The following is a 21,040-nucleotide window of genomic DNA, read 5'->3' on the forward strand; positions in this document are numbered from 1 at the left end:
ACTAAGCATTATAGACTAAGGTCCACTCCTCTGAACTTTATAAATCGCATACAGTTTTCTGACTGGGTTTTGATAATCTCCCTCAAATTGTACATAGTGAAGGAAAATACAGCTGCTGGGAAAGATTTTCAACCTGTAAAAGTATTCAAAGACTTAATTACGGACATCTATCTTTGCCAGTTTACTCATCTTAAAAAAAAACAAACTCTTTTCTTTAATTATATACTAATTAAATTAATTGGGTATTCCATTTGAAAGGTACACATATTGCCTCTTGAAAATTTACAGATATCTGTAGAATGATTCTATTTCAGTAAAAAATAAAATGAGCTCTGTATAATCTATAGATATGCTTGCATATGTATATTTATGAACAAAGGTAAAGGGGTAGATGATACATACCAGGCTGTCAGGCTGCCAACACTGGGTTTCCTCAGCAGACTGAATGGATTGGAAGAGGGCTGGGAGACTTGGTTAGCTTTGCCTTGATTCATCTTTCTATTGTATTGTTTCATTTGTTTAAAAAAGAGAGAGGAAGAGATAATTTCTGCAAAATTTTAGTTTAATAGCAAATGTGATCTTGGTGTGTTGTACAGCCTTCTAATGATTATTTCCTTGATAGAAAAAATAAGAAAAACAATAATAAACTATTTAAGAAGTTCAAGAAGCTGAAGTAAATTATGTAATAAAATATTATGAGCTAATTGAACTTGTAGTTATATAATGTTAAAATAATTCTCTCTGTAATCATAAATACTAAAAGAAAAGTATACACCCTAAGAACACTAATCATTGCAGTTGGGGGAGTTTCAGATATGTAGGAAGACATGACTCAATTTTTAAATTAATTACCTCATCAAGTGTTATTGTTAACTTCATTTTTTCCTTAGCCGGGGATCTTTTAGACAGGAATCAGTAATGAAATAAGCTGCATTGTCTCAATATTAAACCCTTCTCTCTCTCTTCATCACCTCCACTACCTTACCTGGTTTAGGGATGCTTGTACAGAACCTTTACCTTGATATATTTATAAGAATCTGGGACAACAGCAATGGTCTTTTAATGGAATGGATAATAATTTTCAGTGGGATAAAACATCCCTACTTTGCAGATCTATAATTAAAGCTCCTTCCTTGTTCCTCACAAACAAACCAGACCTCTGATAGAGAAAACTAAAACTTGATCAAATCTAAACTTTTCCATGAATGAATTAATCAGAGATGTATGCAGTCCTTGGCAGATACCACCTCAGTTCCCAATACTAGCAAGATTCACATAAGCCTCCCTTTTTTTTTTTTTTGAGGATGAACCAATAGAAAAAAGTTATAGGCATATGTGAAGAATTGGTAGATTAAAAAGGAATCGGAGGTGACCCCAAATGAAATAAACTACTATAGGAAATAGGAGGAAACTTAAGAAAATCCTAATTTGTTCTTCAGTGTGAGTAGAGTAGATAGAGAAGAAGCAATTCAAAGCAAAAGGATCAAAGGAAATTCCGATCAAAAGAGCACACACCCAGTATGAGGGAGAAAAAGGCCCACATCTAGACATATGCTAGTGAAATTTCTGAATAACAAACAAACAAAAAATCATACAAACATCCAGACAGAAAAAACATTATACACACACACATATGAAGTTTGCGTCAGACTTCTCCTGTGCAATACTAAATGCCAGAAGACAGCAGAGAAATCTCTAGAGGTTAGAGCATTCTGAGAAAAATAGATGACACAGCCAAGCTGTTCATTTGTAAATGTATTGGAAAAGTCATTGAATAAAATTAGCAGCAATAAACAGTGAAACCAGGAAAGTGTAGAGTACATGTCTGAATACTTCCTGTTAATCTGTTTTTAAACTTAATTTTAGAAAAAATTCTTAAAAAAATAATTTAAAAACTATAATAATGTGAATCATAGATAATTCCAATAAAATAAAAATTTATTTGTTTTAATTACAAGAAGAAAAGCCATATAACTTTTAGATTATCAATTTAAAATGAGGCAAAGAAAACTAAACAATATAACAAACAGTAGGAAAAAATGGAAACAGCAAGAATGTATAAAAGACAAAGTATGAGAACAAAAATAGGACCAAATATATCATTGATCACAATAAATAAATGTATTGGATTTAATGTTCTTATTAGAAAACAAAGACACTAGTTCAGAAACCATAAAGAAAAAGGGAGAACAGATTAACTAAAAAGGAAATATCTGTTCATCCAAAAAGACCTTTAACAAAATTAAATGACAAACCACAACTTGGGAAATATTTTTATAGAATATATGATAGGATAATTATCTGTAATATGTAAAAAGCTCTTACAAATTAATAGGAAGAAAGAAAAAAATGCCTTAATAATGATAATACTCAATGTTAGGGAGGTTGTGCTGGGAAAGTACATTTGGATAACCTGTCTGGAGTTCAGTGATGGATGTTTGCAAAAATATAGCTACAAGAATGTTCATCTCAGAGTTGTTTATAATAATGAAAATTAGAAGGACCCAAATATTTAACATTGGGGCTGACTTAAGTAACTTATAATATGTCCCATATAATGGAATACTCTGTAACCATTTAAAAAATGATGTAGAAATAAATATTGAATATAAAGAACTTACTAGTACATTAAATGAAATGTGTAAATTACAAAACAGTATATGAAGTATTATTCTGTTTCTATATAAATATACATATTTATATATGTATGTAGATTTGCATAGAAAAAAGTTTGGAATAAAGTATTCCAAAATGTTTACTCTAGTTATGTCAAGAATTATAGATGAGGGTTTTTTTAAATCTCTACTGTACTTTATTTTCTATTTTTAGAATGAATATATATTCATTTTATAATTTTTTTACCTTGATATTTAATGTGAAATATTGTAACTGCTGCTTATAAACATTTTAGGAATGGTATAGTCAGTAACCAATCTAAGCCTATATTCTATCTCTCCCTCTCTCTCTCTTTTTTTTTTTTCTGTGAGGAAGATCGGCCCTGAGCTAACATCTGCCAATCCTCCTCTTTTTTTGCTGAGGAAGACTGGCCCTGGGCTAACATCCATGCCCATCTTCCTCTACTTTATATAGGATGCCGCCACAGCATGGCTTGACAAGCGGTGCGTCGGTGCACGCCCGGGATCCGAACTGGGGAACCCTGGGCCGCCGCAGTGGCGTGCGCACACTTAACCGCTTGCGCCACGGGGCGGCCCCCACTCTCTCTCTTTTTTTTTGGTGGTAAAATTGACTTTTTTTTTCTTTTGGTGTTCAGTTCTAGGAATATGTATAGATTAATGTAAACACCATCACAATCAGGATACAGAACAGTTCCATCACCTCAAAAAACTCCTTTATGCTATCTCTGTATAGTCACACCTTCCCGCCACCTGTAACTTCTGGCAACCATTAATCTGTTTTCCATTACTATAGTTTTGTCTTTTCCATGTAAGTGGAATTACAGCATTGTAAACTTTTGAGACCAGCTTCTTTCATTCACGTAATATCGTAGAGATCCATCTGAGTTGTTGCATGTATCAATAGTTTGTTCCTTTGTAGTATTCCATTGTATGGATATACTACAGTTTGTTTATCCATATAGCCATTGAGGGACATTTGGTTTGTTTACGGTTTTTGGCTATTACAAATAAAGCTGCTATGAATATTTATGTACAGTCTTCTGTATGAACATAGTTTTCATTTCTCTGGGGTATATTTCCAGGCGGAGATTGCTGGCATATGCTAAGTGTTTAACTTTATAAGAAACTGCCGTATTGTTTTCCAGAGTGGCTGTACCATTTTGCATTCCCACCAGCAAAGTGAGAGTTCCAATTGCTCTGTATCCTCACCAGCATTTGATATTGTCGGTATTTTTTATTTAACCATTCTAATAATTGTGTAGTATCTATCTCATTGTGGTTTTAGTTTGCATTTGCCTAATAGCTAACAATGTTGAATATCCTTTCGTGTGCTTATTTGCCATCTTTATCTCCTCTTTGGTGAAATGTCCAGATCCTTTCCCACTTTTTAATCAGAGTATTTATTTTCTGATTGTTGAGTTTTGAGAGTTTTCTGTATTTTGGACATAAGCCTTTTATTGTATATCTGATTTCCATATATTTTTTTCCCAGCTTGTAGCTTGTATTTTTATTCTCTTGGCAATTCTTTGGCAGAGCAGAAGTTTTTCAATTTGGTGAAATCCACTTTATCAGTTGTTTCTTTATGAATTATGTTTTTAGTGCCATTTCTAAGAACTCTTTACCCAACTACAGTTAACAGGGATTTTCTCCTGTGTATTCTTCCAAACATTTTATATTCAGATCTATGATCCATTTTGAGTTCATCTTTGTATAAGATGTAAGGTTTAGATCAGGGTTCATTTTGTGTGTGTGTGTGTGTGTGAGGAAGATCAGCCCTGTGCTAACATCTGCCAATCCTCCTCTTTTTTTTTGCTGAGGAAGACTGGCCCTGGGCTAACATCCGTGCCCATCTTCCTCCACTTTATATGGGACGCCGCCACAGCATGGTTTGCCAAGCGGTGCGTCGGTGCACGCCCAGGATCTGAACCAGCAAACCCCAGGCCGCCACAGCAGAGCACGTGCACTTAACCACTTGCGCCACCGGGCTGGCCCCGGGTTCATTTTTTTATGTATGGATAATTAATTGTTCAACACCATTTGTTGAAAAGACTGTCCTTTCTCCACTGAATTGTTTTTGCATCTTTGCCAAAGATTAAACAGACACATTTGTGTGGAATGATTTCTGGATTCTCTATTCTGTTGCACTGATTTGGGTATCTCTCCCATCACTATTACTGTAGCTTTATAGTGAGCATTAAAATCAGGTAGTGTGATTCCTTAAACTTTGTTCTTGTTTTATAAAATTAGCTATTAGCTAATTAGCTGAATAGCTTTAGCTATTCTAGTTCTTTTCCTTTGCATATAAGTTTTAGAATGAGTTTGTCTATATCTACAAAAAAATCTTGATGGGAATTTGGTTGATATTGCGTTCAGCCTGTAGATCACTGTGGGGAGAATTGACTCTCTACTGTTTTGAGTCTTCCAATCCATGAAAATAGTATGTCTCTCCATTTATTTAGATCTTTTAGTTTTTCTTGTCGGAGTTTTGTAGTTTTCACTATATATATTCTCTGCATATTTAGATTTATACCTAAGTATTTCATTTTTCTTGGAACTATAGCAAATGGTATCGTCTTTTAAATTTTGGTTTTCGATTGTTTATTGCTTGTATATAGAAAAAAGTTTGGAATGAAATATTCTGAAATGTTTGCAGTAGTTATCTCAGGTGTAGTATTATAGGTGACTAAATTTTATTTTTTGTTTATTGTTTTTGTTTATTTTTTGTTGTATTTTCTACTTTTATAATGAATATGCGTTACTTTTGTAATATTTAATGTTACTCTTAAAAAAAAGGTGAGCTTCTAACTAAAATTACTATAGTATCAGATAGCACAATTTTGGACCTAAAGGTGATTACTTGTATACCTGACATATCCTGGGTGCTGTAAGATTCTTGGAAGAAAATGAAAAGGAAATTTCCCCAGGAGAATTCCGTGAGAATTGGAGAACTAGAACTGGATGATAGGTCATGATTATAAATAACAGGAGTTTAATGGAGTTGGCTAAGCTGAATTAGGATTACTTTCAGTGCTTTAAACAATTTGCTCTACTACATATTTATTATTTATGATGGACTTTGTGTAATTGATTATAAATAAATAAAGTTCTAAACTCTCATATTAAAATTATTTTACCTTTAGTTTATCTCTTATGAATCTACTTTAAAACTTCTGATACCTGCTAGTGGGCTTAAGGAAACAGTGCAGTATAGAGCCTTTGAGAACTCATTAACAATTATCTCAGAATGTCAGCACCAATACCGAAGGGACAGTGAAATCAGCTCCTGGCAGTATAATTGAGGGATGTGATCAACATAAAGTTTTAATTGTTGTTGTTCAGGGGATGTTTTGTTTGTTTTTTGAAAAGGGGAGATCTGAGTGTGGTGAAAGTTATAAAAAGAGTTAAAAAGCTAGAGGGCAGAAAATAAGACCTCTCTTCACTGGGTACATAGCTATGTATTCACTAGTAAAGTAGCTGGATAGATTCCCAGGATTATATAGGACTCTATCCCTCCAAGATTCTCCTTCTTGATACCCACTTTCCCAGCCTTCAGGTGGTGGGTCTCTGGTTACTATGAGAAAGAAAGGCAAGAGGAAAAGGCTAGTAAGGAAGCTGGGCTCATTATTATTGTTTACACATGGTAGAAAAGGGAATCAAATGAGCTTGAGTAAACTGAAGAAGGGTATTTTGACTTTGAGAATGATGTGGAGTACTTTTGTTTTTCATCAATGATCAATATATTTTAAGATTTTTTTATTCCTAAATTTAACTAAAAAATATGAGATCAGATTTATCTGATCAAATATTCTATGTATTTTTGAACAACTAAAACCGTTACTGAGTACACCTCAGTTGAATATAAAAATAGGTATATTGCAAATACTAGATGTTCATTGATGTTTCTGAGTTCTTTTGTTTTTCTACAAAGAAGGGGGCACAAGCCGCTGTATCCTAACAAAATCTATATTTTTGATTTGTCATTTTCTTCTGGACTTTTTCTATCTTTATATCAACAGCTCAATTGGGCCAGCCCCGTGGCTTAGCGGTTAAGTGCGGCGCTCCGCTGCTGGCGGCCCGGGTTCGGATCCCGGGCGCACACCGACGCACCGCTTGTCCGGCCATGCTGAGGTGGCGTCCCACATACAGCAACTAGAAGGATGTGCAACTATGACATACAACTATATACTGGGGCTTTGGGGGGAAAAAAGGAGGAGGATTGGCAATAGATGTTAGCTCAGAGTCGGTCTTCCTCAGCAAAAAGAGGAGGATTAGCATGGATGTTAGCTCAGAGCTGATCTTCCTCACAAAAAAACAACAACAAAAAAAAAACAGCTCACTTGAACTGTGAGTGTTTGCTTCCTCTGAGGTTTGGCCACATCCAAGAGTTGACCGTTGGGTAATAGATTTCACTTATTTCAGCTACCTGATTGATGCCAGTTTCCCCATGATCAATTTTTGCATCAGGGGTATGGAGAGTGCCCAACTGACGTCATCATAGAGATAATTAATACAATTGAGTGCTTGCTGTGTGTCAGGCATTGTTCTAAGGATTTTATACCAATCGACTCTTTAACCATCACAACAGCCCTTTGGAGAGGTACTGTTATCCCCATTTTATCAATGAGGAAACAGACATGGAGATGTGTAGCTTGCCCAAGGTAGTAAATAGTAGAGCCAGAATTTGAATCCAACCATTTTGGCTCTAGAGTCACTGATTTTAGCCGCTACATTATCATGTTTCATTTTACTGGCTCTCATATCGTTTACCTTTAGCTAACAATAGCAGTTATACTACAAACATTATCAGCTGTTTATAAAATTAACTTGTGTTAGTAGTCTAGAATCACAATCAAGATGTCTCCAGAAAGATTTGTGATTCTCTGTGAATTTTTTTTGTGTGTTTGTAAGGAAGATCAGCTCTGAGCTAACATCCATGCCAGTCCTCCTCTTTTTGCTGAGGAAGACTGGCCCTGGGCTAACATCTGTGCCCATCTTCCCCACTTTATGTGGGACGCGGCCACAGCATGGCCTGACAAGCGGTGCGTCGGTGCCCAGGATCTGAACCCAGGCCGCCAGCAGCAGGAGCATGCGCACTTAACCGCTATGCCACGGGGCCGGCCCCTCTGTGAATTTCTTTTAATGGAAATATGGTTGCTTAAGGTAACCCAGTGTGTAATATGTGTATGATTTGTTTTATTTTTTGGTTGATTATTTTGATATAATTTTCTGTAAAATACGAACTGTTATATTTTCAAAGAAAACTGAAATCTAATCTACTACTGACAAACTTTATGCCCTCATAACCGCACTTAAATTAGAAGGAAAATACCAAAGAAAAATATCTTTGAGCAAAAAATTAGGCTTGTCAGTTTCCCTGATTATAGAAGATTAAGAGTATAGTATAGGGATTGATTAAAATTTGACCTTGGATGGAAAGATGATTTTATGAAGTCTGGTTCATTTTGGAGGCAGCTTAGAGATAGACACCAGCATGGTTTTCCATACTGATTGGTGAAAAAAAATTTTATATAGATTCTGTACAGGGCCGGCCCCGTGGCTTAGCGGTTAAGTGCGTGCGCTCCGATACCAGCGGCCCGGGGTTCGGATCCCAGGCGCGCACCGACGCACCGCTTGTCCGGCCATGCTGAGGCCGCATCCCACATAGAACAACTAGAAGGATGTGCAGCTATGACATACAACTATCTACTGGGGCTTTGGGGGAAAAATAAATAAATAAAATTAAAAAAAAATAATATATAGATTCTGTACACACTGCCACATACATGTTGTATGTCTGTGGCTCCCCTCTATCGTGAATGACAAATTTTTATACAATAGAAATATAACAAGCACTATTAAAACAGTAACTTATCTTGAATTTTAATTATATATTTCTATGATTTCAGACCTTACAGCAGTTTTTATGGAATTTCGATTGAAGGCTAATGCCTAAGATGTTCTCTTCAAAATATTCCTTATAGGAGAAATTTTATTTCACATATATTCAGAGTACATGTATAATAGGATATATAAGTAATTTGTGTTTCTGAGGAATAGTGTATATACACAATGCCTACCAAAGTATCTGAACAATCAGATGACTGGATAGATATAATTATATGAAGAGCCTGCTGATGAGACTCAAGAGTAGGGGCATTCTTTTTAATGAAGGCACCTAAATTACATTAATGTGCATATGGAAAAGTTAAGTTGGTGGTTGAGTCCAGAGACTGGAATGCTTTTCTTCCCATATCTTTTCATTCAACAAATTTTAAACTAAATTATTCTCTTTATTCTCTTTTATTTATGTTATTCACCATCAATGAATATTGCTTGTTTTATTAAATCTTTTGTTTTGCTGCAGTGACTTGAGGGGGCCAGCTCCTAACAACAGAGGCTTTGACAAAGCACCAGAGGATTCTGTTAAAAAGTTGTGTTTCGTAATTGTAGTTGTCGTGTCAGAGCCTAACTGACTTGGAGCTGAAGGATTTTTGTGAGATGAGTGGCTGTGCCAGCAGGGACTCAAGTCTCCTGGGCTGGCCACGCTCTCATTAAGATTTGCCGCTAGCAGTGGCGGTGTTCAGCATGTATGTGACGTGCATTCTGTTATTGTATGCTTGGCTTGTCAGCCTGCAGCTTTCTGACACTCACTTATGTCACTCTTTATTCAGAGAGGAAGAAGCTTTTGATAATTTGACAAGACAAGCTCTTAAACGATCTAGGTCATGGCCTTCACTGTCTGTGATTGTGAACATATTTCCTGAAAGCCCTGTCACTCATCACAGCTACATTTTCTCCCGGGGAGCCACAGGCCTGTCCTGGTCTCTTGTCAGCGCATACATTTTGGTTATTCATATACCAAATACAGAACTGGGGGTTTTTTCCTTCCTTTTGCAAATGCTAGCATGTTAGTAAGGCTAATCCTTTCTTCTGTGCTGTGTTCCCAGCAGGGCTGCGTTCAAGGGCTCTCTCTAGTACAAGGCAGACAACTGGCCAAGGGGAGCTGAGGAGGAGGAAAGGCCGCTTAGTGCTGTTTTTGTGTTTGTTCATTGTTGTGGAAATATGAGAACTGGTGGCAAGGGCCTTGTCTGTTGAGCACTTGAGTCTTGGTCTGCTGTCAGGGGCTGTTTAAGATTGAGTGTTTTATTTTCTTTGATGTTCACATTTGAGAATAGGGAAGTGGGAATTAAACAACAGATGCACTAAGCCGTTGTTCTCGTAAAACAATAATTAGCACCTGATAAAATTCAGTATGGGTCGAAATGCACAATGTAAACTCTCAATTCATCTGGTGTGGCAAACTGTGTTGATTCATCTTTGAATTTTCTGAATAATAACACTCAGTTATTCATGTATGGTTTATTATACAAAATACAATAGAGGGGAAAACTAGTTGGGCAGAAGTTGGCAAACAGTGTAGCACATTTGCTAAAAACTGATGTACAAGTGCACTTTGTGTGTTTTCAGTTGTGAGACTTGAGGAGGCCCTTTGGGTTGCCATCCATCTAAGTGCCAGTAGGGTGAGATCACCAGGACAACCAATAAATTCAATTGTATTTTAATAGTTTGTTACATTTTCATCGTGGATGAGTTCCACAGCAGACTAGTCATTCTTTTTAAATATTTTAAAATAAATTTTTAAAAAAGTTCCCATTGTAATGGTAAGCCTCTTGCTTTAGAAATTACTTTATTCTATCTAAATTTTCCATGCATAGATATTATCAGTATGGCTACTATGGCATTCTATGTGATTAATAAAAAAATATGTGCAGTGACTAAGGAACGCTAAAAAGAAGTAGAAGCCACTGCAAGAAAAAAAAATCAACATTTTAGAAATTCATTAATGATACATAGTTATATATCATATATTTAGAATTAAAGATGTGTGCTTTATATTGGCACCTATTTTGAAGTGAGAAGTATTTACTTGTTTGTAACCTTACATAGAAATATATTATATAGAAAATAGTAAAATGAAACTATGCATGGGAATGTTGAGTAAAAGTACTTATGAGATAGGTAGTATTTTTTTTAATTGTAATGCTGTTGTCCTATAAGAGAAAGAGTTTCACGTCTCTCACTACTAATTTTATATATCAGGCATCATCTTCATGTACAGAGCAATCAGATGATTGTTCAAAAACCAAGTAATTCTTTCTTTTATTACTAAATTGCTGCAACACAAGAAGAGGTTACATGGCAGAGTGGCATTCTGCCAGAGTATGACAACTCAGTGACTGCGATTTTCAACCGTATTATTCTGAGGACACTGTGGTTTAATCAAGAACTACCCATAACTAATGTATAAATAACTGCTTGCTTATCCCTACAGTAATCCAACTCAAATTATATATACGCAGCAAAAAGCTTTTGAAAGAAGATAGGAAACGAATATTTAAGAGTATATTGTACATTAGATCTTTTGTATAAATATGTTTATGAAAGTAGATATTTATGTATATATTCTTAAGAACCTTTGTAATTTACAAGTTTGTGGCTATTATTTGGTACTTAACATGGTCTTTGCCTTCTGAAGCTACTTTTTACTTTTTAAAAACAGTTTCCTTTTGATCAGTGTTGTTCATCCATAAATCACTGTGTTTGTGTAAGTAGATTTTTTTTTTAGTCAGACACTTTAGTTTGCATGAAACTAAATTGGAAAGCTGACCACTAAATAGTCTAATTTACATACCTTTCTTTAGAAAATTACATAGGATAGTTAAACTTAAAAATGCATAATGGGTAAAATTTTTAGTGTAGTTGGAACTTATCTACTCTTTTTTTTTGTCTAATCACTTATGATGGTATAATCAGTAGAGATTTTGCTGTTCAAAAGTTATTTGTTGAATTATTACCATACCCATAATATTTTTAGGTTGTATGAATTATCTTTGTTAGTTTCATCACTATCCTGAGAAATAAATGAAAGAGCAATGACAAATCAGGTAAAAAATTGTTTCAAAGTGTATGTCAAAGATTGTAAAGGTTTAAAAAAGACTTAACTCATTCTAATTTTAGGCATGAATATGTGTATGTATATACATATCTGTGTGTGTGTGTGTATATATATATACACATTTTTAAACGAAAGCTATAAATTCATGTTCACTTTAGGAATTTCCATTTACCTAGCTTGGTTGTTTAATTTATGAAAATTACTACTATAATATAGTTATTTAAAAAAATACTTTCTGTCATCAACAGTTCTTTTTCTAAGAAGATGGTAAACCCATTAACTATTCATAAAGAGCTTGATTAGAAAAAGTGTCTCCTTAACAGAGTTATGATTTAAGTGTAAGGAAAGAATATTTACATGTATATCCATAAGAAAATGTCCCCTAACCGGTTTTATTGTTGCTGCTGCAGTGTTTTTGCCTGTTGGTTTTGCTTTGTTGTTACCTATTCTGGTTTCAGTAAATCTATCTTTTACAAAATTATTGAGGTATTATTGTTTTTTTTAAGTTATATCTCTATAAATGTAAAAATGAAGAAGACTCAACTTTTAAGGGAAAAGGCGTGGATTTCAGATTCTTGAGGTTGTTTTTTGTTTTGTTTTTTTAATTATCCTTTTACTCTATTTCATAGAGTATTATAAGTTACCAGCAAGTGATTAGGTAAAAGATGGCAACAGATATCAGCCATACATAACCACAGTGAAGTCTTCTTAAAAGCTCTTGCTGTAGGGCCGGCCCCATGGCTTGGCGGTTGGGTGCGCGTGCTCCGCTGCTGGCGGCCCGCGGTTCGGATCCCGGGTGCACACCGACGCACTGCTTCTCCGGCCGTGCTGGGGCCGCGTCCCACGTACAGCAACTAGAAGGATGTGCAGCTATGACATACAACTATCTACTGGGGCTTTGGGGAAAAATAAATAAATAAATTATAAAAGCTCTTGCTGTAAAATTGTCTTCTATCATACTACCAAGGTTCAAAAATGTCCTTTTAAAAGGTGTACTTGGTGAGTCTTATTGATTTTGACCACTGCTGTTCGTTTATCAGTTTAACTGAGTTATGGCTCTTAATCACATCTTAGTGCCCAAAACTTCTAACCTGGAAAGAAAAAAAGAGAGAAAAAACTTTGTTACTGGCTTTCTGACAATGGCAGGGAGTGTGTTAAACCAGTGTAAAATTCAATTAAACTGTCTAGCCAGGTTTTTGAAGCTGAAATGCTGAAATGCAGACCCTCTCTGTTAAGCTTCTTATTTTCCTGTGACCGACACCGGTGGATGCTGGGTTATGCCAAAACCAACAGGCTGTAAAGTACCTTGTTTCATGCTCCCAGCTGATCAATATTTTTATTTTCCAGGCTTGCCCAGAAATCTGGAGGCAGTATCACCTAACGGTGAGTGGAAACACCTTTTTTATTTTCCCTGAGACCTAGCCTATTTACCCTTCTCTAAACTGCTGACCATAAAATATAGACAAGCATCTTCTACTGGAAGATAATAAACATCTGAAGATTTTTTGCACTGAGAAAGCAATAATATACTTTTTCTCCTCTCCCCTGCCCACTACCCTATCCTTTATCCTCCTGTTCTTAAAAGATTTTGATTGTTTTCTATTATTCACATCACTTAATGATTACATTATGGTATCTCTCAGTCTTCCCAGACTATATTCATTAAATTAAAGGGGAAAAGTATGCTAGGAACCATAAAAAATAATAGTAATCCAATATCTTTAAAATGTTGTATTATCTACAGTTCACAAGCATACAGTCCACAGTATCTTCCATTATCATTTTTCTGGCTTTACTGGAATATTTGCACATACTTTTTAATGAAGCTAGAAAAAGCTTCGTGTATCTTTCATATAGAACAATTCAACTGTCATATCCTTCAGCCCCTCTTGACTTATTCAAAGTGTATAACTATCTGCTTAATACCATTCAAGTTTTTCAATTTTCTGGTTTCCTTTTATTGTGATTTTAGGCTAAGGAGAAGCAGAAAACAGTTTGCTATGGAATCAATTGGCTAATGCTCAGTATTATGAAGTCAGTTTATTTTTAATATTCAGCTTAAATAATTTCAATAATTCATCATAACCCTACTAGAAATTTCTTTTAATGTATTAACTATGTTGTGCTGAGTAAGAGAACAATAAAAATTATTCTTTTAATTATGCAGTTGTATAATTTAATTAAAAGCTGTTGCTTAAAGTATTAAGAAGTTTTTAATTATAAGACAAGTAATGGAAATGGAAAGTGTAAAGTTTTTACAAACTGTGTCATCTTACTGCTCTTCTCTTATGGAAATAAAAAGTAAACCAACAAATAGACTCAAATTACCAATATGTCTGTCACAGGCCCAAGAAGCAGAAAATAATATCACGTAGTTTGTTTTCACATTTTGTTATCACTGCTTAATTTATTTAAAGATTCTCAGTAGAAAGCTGTGATTCCTTAACTGTCCCTCAATCCCAAATTGGGTCTTGTTAAAATCTTTAGTGTAATACCAAAAAAAAAAAAATACATATATACACACACACACACACACACACCCCCCGTATGTTACACATATACGTTACAGATGTAACTCATATGGAACATTATGTTTGTGCTTATGTAGCAGTTTTTTTATCCTAACATACCATGGTGAAATACATACAACCTAAACTTGATTAGAATCCAATCATAGATTGTACTTTTTAAGATCGTATTACTCTTTGTAACTGCATAGCAATTTTTTTCATCAGTATTTTTGTTAAGTAATAGCCTAATGGATTTGTCCTTGGGTTTCTTTTCCCTTTTCTCCTAAGTTAGAGAATTCCAATCTTGAAAACTTGAAGTGTGGGAGGGTACTATTTTAAAGGCACTCTTTTCATTATTTGCACCTATGTTCTTTTATGTAACTGTTCTTTTATATAACTGACATAGAAGGATAGAAATTGGTATTTAGTGTAACAGAAACAGTTGAAAATTTAATATTGTGGCTTTTGAAAAACAAATTGTAAAAAAGTAAGGGAAAAATCAATGAAAAAATAAATTTGCGTTTTAGGGAATAACAATATATTCTGTCTATAGGTATAACAAAATTACTTTGAAAAATCCATTTGTCTCAATCTGGAATCCTGATTAATTTTTAAAAATATTGAAGTAACTATTAAATTCATAATTATCAAGTTTAAATTAATAATTAGTAATTAAAAGTGACTTTACTATGCAAGTATAAATGCAAAACTAGTATATTTATAAATGTGTGTACATATATATTAATCCATCTAAAATAAAATAATTAAATAATTATGTATATAGGCAATATCCACATATGTGCAATTAAGCAGTACTTAATCTTGAATAAAAAGCAAGATGCATGGTGAGTTGAGTCATCTTCAGCTCTCTTACTAGGCGGTGGACTGCCATCTATTGACTCGTAGTAGCCCTCACACGTGAATGTGGTGTCAGTCAGAGCAATGACCAAGTAGTGGAGCCTACGTTAGAACTGCTACTGTATATTCATTTAAAACAGTCTTCTTAAAACTCTGGAAATTTCTACACTTGATCTACGAAAAGTGTCCATTTCTTACCCAAAATAAACCATTTTTGGGGGGAAAAATTGATTGGTGTATCCCGTTTGCAGATGTTTACATTTGAGAACTTTTCAGTTGCTTTTATCTGCCTCCCAGTCAGTAAAACTAGAAGGACATTTACAGAGCAACCTCAAGTTTAGCAACTACAATGTAAGGTTTGTCCAGGAATCACTTTCTTTAAAAGAAAAAAGGTCTATAGGTTAAACAGAGTATTATTTCTCAAACACATAAAAAAGGTGGTGAAGTTGATTAGTATAAATGGACTTCTGAAATGTTCCAAATCAAAAATTCCTTAACACACATTCTGAGGTAAGAAGAAAATTAAAGAAGAGAAGCGTTCACTATTTTCAGCAATTTCATGAGAGATCAGATAAAGTCTCCTTAACAATTTGTATCTGAATAGAATAGCTTTTTAACCAAGCTTGACTAGACTTCACTACATTAATAAAAACTAAGACCATCATTCTAAAGGGTGTGTGCTAATAAAACTCTTAAGACCCTACAGGTAGGTAGGTAGGTAGGTAGATAGATAGGTAGGTAGGTAGGTATGTGTGTGTGTATATATATATATATGTATATTATAACAACTATTTGGCTATGTCATTTTTCTTGACATGTTTTAATGACTAAAATTATGGCATATAATTTAGTAACTTTAGATTATTAATTTGAAGACCTGCATGGAAAAAAGAAACAATAAGATTTTTATTTAGCAATTAATAATTTCCCCAAATAGTTAATGTTTTTAGCTCCTTCAAAAAATGTTTAGTAAGTTTTTTAAATCTTCAGTAATATAGCACTGTTCTTGTATTTTAATTTCTGTTGTATTTTCAGATTTTGGTAAAGCTTGACTTTGAATATTCCTTTTCATCTTTCAGATAACTCATTCTAGATAAAATTTTCCTTCCTTTAACTATTCAAGAAGGAAAGTCCCTTCCCCCATCCCCTGTCATTTCTAGCCTCATTTATATTAAAAATCCTAGGCCAAAATGGCCACCAACAGAGTTTTACAACCAATAGAATTTTTAACTAGTAGAGGCTATAATTTGACATGCTTTGGACATTTTGTTAATCTTGTTTTTAATCTGCTTACCTAAAAAAGTAACCAGGAGTTTGCTGTTTATTTTGGGGCTGTATGTGTTAAGAACCTTAAAGGACAATACATCTTTTATGTTTAATTTTGCGCTTGGATTTCTTTGTGTGCATTGTTAAAATGTGTTACAACCTACTACCTTTTATTTTAAATAAAAGTTGAAACAGGAAGCAAATGTAACCTTTTTGGAAGAATTACATTTTAAATGTTTCTTTGTCTGTAATGTTCGGAATGCCTAGAATTCACACCTTAAAAAGTAAAAACTCGCTGCTAGGAAAATGGGGAGGAGTAGAGTTTCCTCGCCTTTCTTTATAGCCTAGGACAGGGTTGTGACCTGAGTTTAGTAATAATCAATAGTAGCCTTACCTGAACTAGGTGAATGGCAGAGTGTATCTTATGGACCATAATTAACAATATCATTTCCTTTTGCCACTCAGTTTTCTCTCCTTACCTGGAAGCATCAATTTAGAAATACATTTTCTAGCTTTTCACAGAATGAAAATGAAAGTTTTACACTGAAGGAGAGTGTTACTCTCTAAAGCATCCTATGCCATACCACAGAGTAGGTAACTCTAAATGTCTACAGATTTAAATTTAACTTTGGAACTATATCTTAAAGTCCAGAAGGAAAGAAGAAGAACGGGGAATTTGGTTGTGCGGCTGTAGCTATACAAAAGTCTTTATCTTGGAATTTGGATGTAAGGGTGGGTAACAATTTTATAACTGCTTAATACTAAAATAGAAATTTTTTTTAGTAACTTAAAATGAGAAATAAAGAACTTCCAAAAGTCAGCCTCAAAAGCCAGAATCTTTTCATAGAAAAAAATACTTCTCTCTCTCTCAATGGGGTATGTATTAGGAATCCTAAATCTCTTTCTGAGAGCTCCTTGGCTGCATAAGCAGAACTGCAATACCCACAAGAACCCCATCCACACAGTAGATACCAAGTGATAGGTCTTTCTTTGTGTGTGTGTGTGTTTGTGTGTGTGTTTTTAAGAAAATAGAACTGGTTACATATTGTATTTTAAAATGTTAAATAACTCCACAATAGAATGAGAACTAAGCCTCACTTTATTTTGGAGTTATTTAAATCAAGTTTTTCTTTGTACCATTGTTTTTTTTTTGTTTTTTTTTTTGGTGAGGAAGATCAGCCCTGAGCTAACATCCATGCTAATCCTCCCCTTTTTGCTGAGGAAGACCGGCTCTGAGCTAACATCTATTGCCAATCCTCCTCCCTCCCCCCCCCGCCCAAAGCCCCAGTAGATAGTTGTACGTCATAGTTGCACATCCTTCTAGTTGCTGTATGTGGGACACGGCCTCAGCATGGCCAGAGAAGCGGTGCCTCAGTGCGCGCCCGGGGATCTGAACCTGGGCCGCCAGTAGCGGAGCGCGCGCACTTAACTGCTAAGCCACCGGGGCCGGCCCTCTTTGTACCATTTTTTGAGGCCTGGCGTACAGTTATCATAAACTAACACTTTGTAAAAAGTTCATTTTGGAAGCTCTTATTTTGGTAGTTCAATTCACTTTGCCAACTTCCTCAAGAACCCGGAGTACTCTTGTTTAAATCGTAGTTTTTTCCCTCTCCGTATGTGGTTTCGCTATTTCAGTATTTTGATTGGTTGTGTTGCTATTGAGATATTACATCTCTGTCAAGTTTTCAGAGATTTAGTTTTCATTAGAAATGCCTTTAATACTAAAACACTACTGAGGTGAATGTAATGGTGCCCCGATGATTCAGAGGGCACGGGACTATCTTGTAGTCCCTCAGGGCCGCCCTTCCACTGTCGGACTACAAGATAAATCAGACTGCTTTGTGTTTCAACTTACCTGGTGTCTGAAAAAAAGTTTTCCGAATAAGCATTGATGACTTACTTTCTAATTCTCCATCTGTGATAACAGAGCTGGAAAATACATTTGGATGGTAACCAAAATTTTTAAAGATTTTTCAAATGGAAAATTTATATGAATACTTTTATATTTATTTAAACATTTACCGTGTTCTTAAAGAATTTAGTGTCAACATTTTTCTAGTAATTTTTAGTTCACTTTTACTATGTTTTGAATTGAGTATAAAAAGATAATTACTACCTTTACAGAGTAGGTCAACTGATTTTTTTTTTTTAATCTTTATTTCACTGGTGTGTTGGACCACATTTTGCCAGAACTTATCATTGGAAGCAATTGGAAAATGCAATTTCAAAGCAAATGAAACCTGGAATTATCAATCTCAATAAGTGAGATTCATTTACAAATAAATACAATTTGCCAAATCATCAAAAAGCAATTTTCTAAAGCTTCTGTGAAAGGAAGGGGAAAAAAGTGAACATTGTGAGTTATAAATGCACATTATTTTTCCTTTCACAGTGTTTCCTCAGATATTTAGACATTGTATGTATACAAACTTATTTTTGAATGGGAGTAGAAGAAAATTATTTAGATTTGAATATAATTTATTTCTGTTTATTGAAGCACATAGGAAAACCTTCATATTTTCTTCTTTTCGGAGAAATATTGAGGTATCATCCCCTTCAGAGAGAATTCCCAAGTTAATTGATTTTCAATATTTTAATGCAAAAATTAATTTGTTTTAAATGGGAAATCAATATAGCATATTTTGAGGTTTTTTTCTTGTGTTGATATGTTGAAATAATATCAAGTGCTTTATGACAATAATTCTAATGTAGATTTAAGTGTTTCAGATAATCAAACAATGACAAATATGCAGCATTCACTCAATTTAGAAAAGATTCATTGTAAATGTTTTGGCCTAGAAGCAGCTGTGTTTTTGCCATCTTTTAAATATTTTTAATGTCCTAATCACCCGTCATTGTGATTTCTGTTCATTTTTTAGGTAGTACATGTTGCTCAATAATACACTAATTGAATCTGAAGCTCTGTTATAAACAGTAGCTTCCCTGTGCTTTTTTGTCTGCTCTTTAGTAGCTGGGGCAAAGACTGTGACATTTAGGACTTACATAAACTATATGGGCTTCAAGTTTTACTTCTATTTTAAAAATTTGAAGAAATACTTGTCATGGTCTTCATTTTCTTATCTGTTAACAAATGTTTCTCTTGAGGATGATAAAAAAATGGAGAATTCTCTCTCCCTATGTGTATGTTCACCTTTATTTACAAAGGAATTATACTTAGTCATCATAGGGTAATTTCTTCTTGGTACTTAAATTTTGTGATAATTAAATTCCATTTCTAAGTCTTTATAATTTTAATATATATAACATTTTTTAAATCTTTTCTTTCTTCTCCTTAAAAAACACATACATTATTCATAAAATCCCAAAGAAAACTATGTCGTTTTTTTTGCTTGCAGCTCTACACTTTGAGATAGTGCCCCAATATGACAAAAATGAATAGAATCAGGTAGCCTAAGAACTTTCAAAATTCATACCTTTTAACATTGCACAGTATCTGGCTGTATAATAAATTGTAGTTTAAAAATCTGAAATGTGGAATGATGCCTGTTTTTTGTCATGTTAACTACACATAAAGAGCATAGAAGTATTATGTAGAATAATTTTAGCATATTTGATTATTTTTCATATGTGCTTTGAACAGGTAATTCATGCTATTCTTAAATAAATATATTCCAGGTGATTAAGCTTGTCATAATCTTCTCTGGATATTTCAGTGCAAGAATAAAAGTAGGTAAAGTATTCTGGACCAATGATATTTGTATTAAACATTCCTTTCAGTAGTCATGCATGTGAATGACTTGGTAGATTACAGTAATTCCTAACAAGTCTTAAGTATTTAGGAATCACTTGGTTACTCACAGTCATGATCAACCATAACCTTTAAGGGTTTTGGTCAATCGTTTGAATAATCTACAGGAGAAGGCTCCTGAAAGAACCCCTGACTTGTTGACATGAACAGTCTCGCTGAATTAGTGTTATATTTTCTGCTATAGTATAAACTGCAGTAGTAAACTTAAAGTGAATTAAGTTTAGGGTTTTAAAAGCAAAATCTCTTAAATGACTTAAAGATAATGAATTATTGATAAAATCAGTCAGATTTTAGACTTGAAATTCATTTCCCATTTGATCCCACATACCAGAAAGTCATGAGAGTTATATTTTAGTGCATTTATAAGTTTTTTCTTCTGGCTATTTTCAGCTCAACAACGGTCCTCCAAGACCAGCAACTCGGGTTTATTAGAAATATCAAAAATATTATATGAAGAAAAAGAGTACATATTTCGAGAGCATTTAACCAGGAAAAAATTTTTTAAATATCTTTGGCGTTAAAATAGACCTTCATCTGGGGCTGGCCCAGTGGCGCAAGCAGTTAAGTGCATTCGCTCCACTGCGGCGGCCCGGGGTTCGCCGGTTCGGATCCCGGGCGTGCACTGACGCACTGCTTGTAGAGCCATGCTGTGGCGGCATCCCACATAAAGTGGAGGAAGATGGGCACGGATGTTAGCTCAGGGCCAATCTTCCTCAAGAAAAAAGAGGAGAATTGGCAGCAGACGTTAGCTCAGTGCTGATCATCGTCACAAAAAAAAATAAAAATAGACCTTCATCTTAATTTATGTACCAATACACTGGTAGATCACATTTCAAAAATAAGAATTATTCAACCAGAATGTTGAGAAATCCATATTAGCTTGGTAAAAAAAATTCACACGTGTGAATCAATTGTTAATAAAGCTACTCCACTGTTTTCATTCCCTTTTTCAAAAATCATATAGAACTAAATCTATTAGATAAAAAAGATCATCTTTATAATTTTGTAATATGTTCATGTCTATAAATACCAATTTTACATAAAT

At 34.3% G+C, this 21,040-nt stretch overlaps 1 protein-coding gene across 6 annotated transcripts in view; it reads left to right on the forward strand.

Annotated features, from left to right (window-relative positions):
• ZCCHC7 (zinc finger CCHC-type containing 7) overlaps positions 1 to 21,040 on the forward strand; it is a 244,601-nt gene that overhangs the window by 202,023 nt on the left and 21,538 nt on the right. For all 6 annotated transcript variants that reach the window (XM_014782004.2, XM_004423227.3, XM_087419462.1 and 3 more), the window contains one exon: positions 12,940 to 12,975. In XM_014782004.2, the coding sequence (XP_014637490.1) occupies positions 12,940 to 12,975 (36 nt within the window). The remainder of the gene's footprint in view (positions 1 to 12,939; positions 12,976 to 21,040) is intronic.

Source organism: Ceratotherium simum, chromosome 29 (genome assembly GCF_057802395.1).
Source record: "Ceratotherium simum simum isolate JZ-2026a chromosome 29, ASM5780239v1, whole genome shotgun sequence".
In the NCBI taxonomy this organism is placed as follows: Eukaryota; Metazoa; Chordata; class Mammalia; order Perissodactyla; family Rhinocerotidae; genus Ceratotherium; species Ceratotherium simum.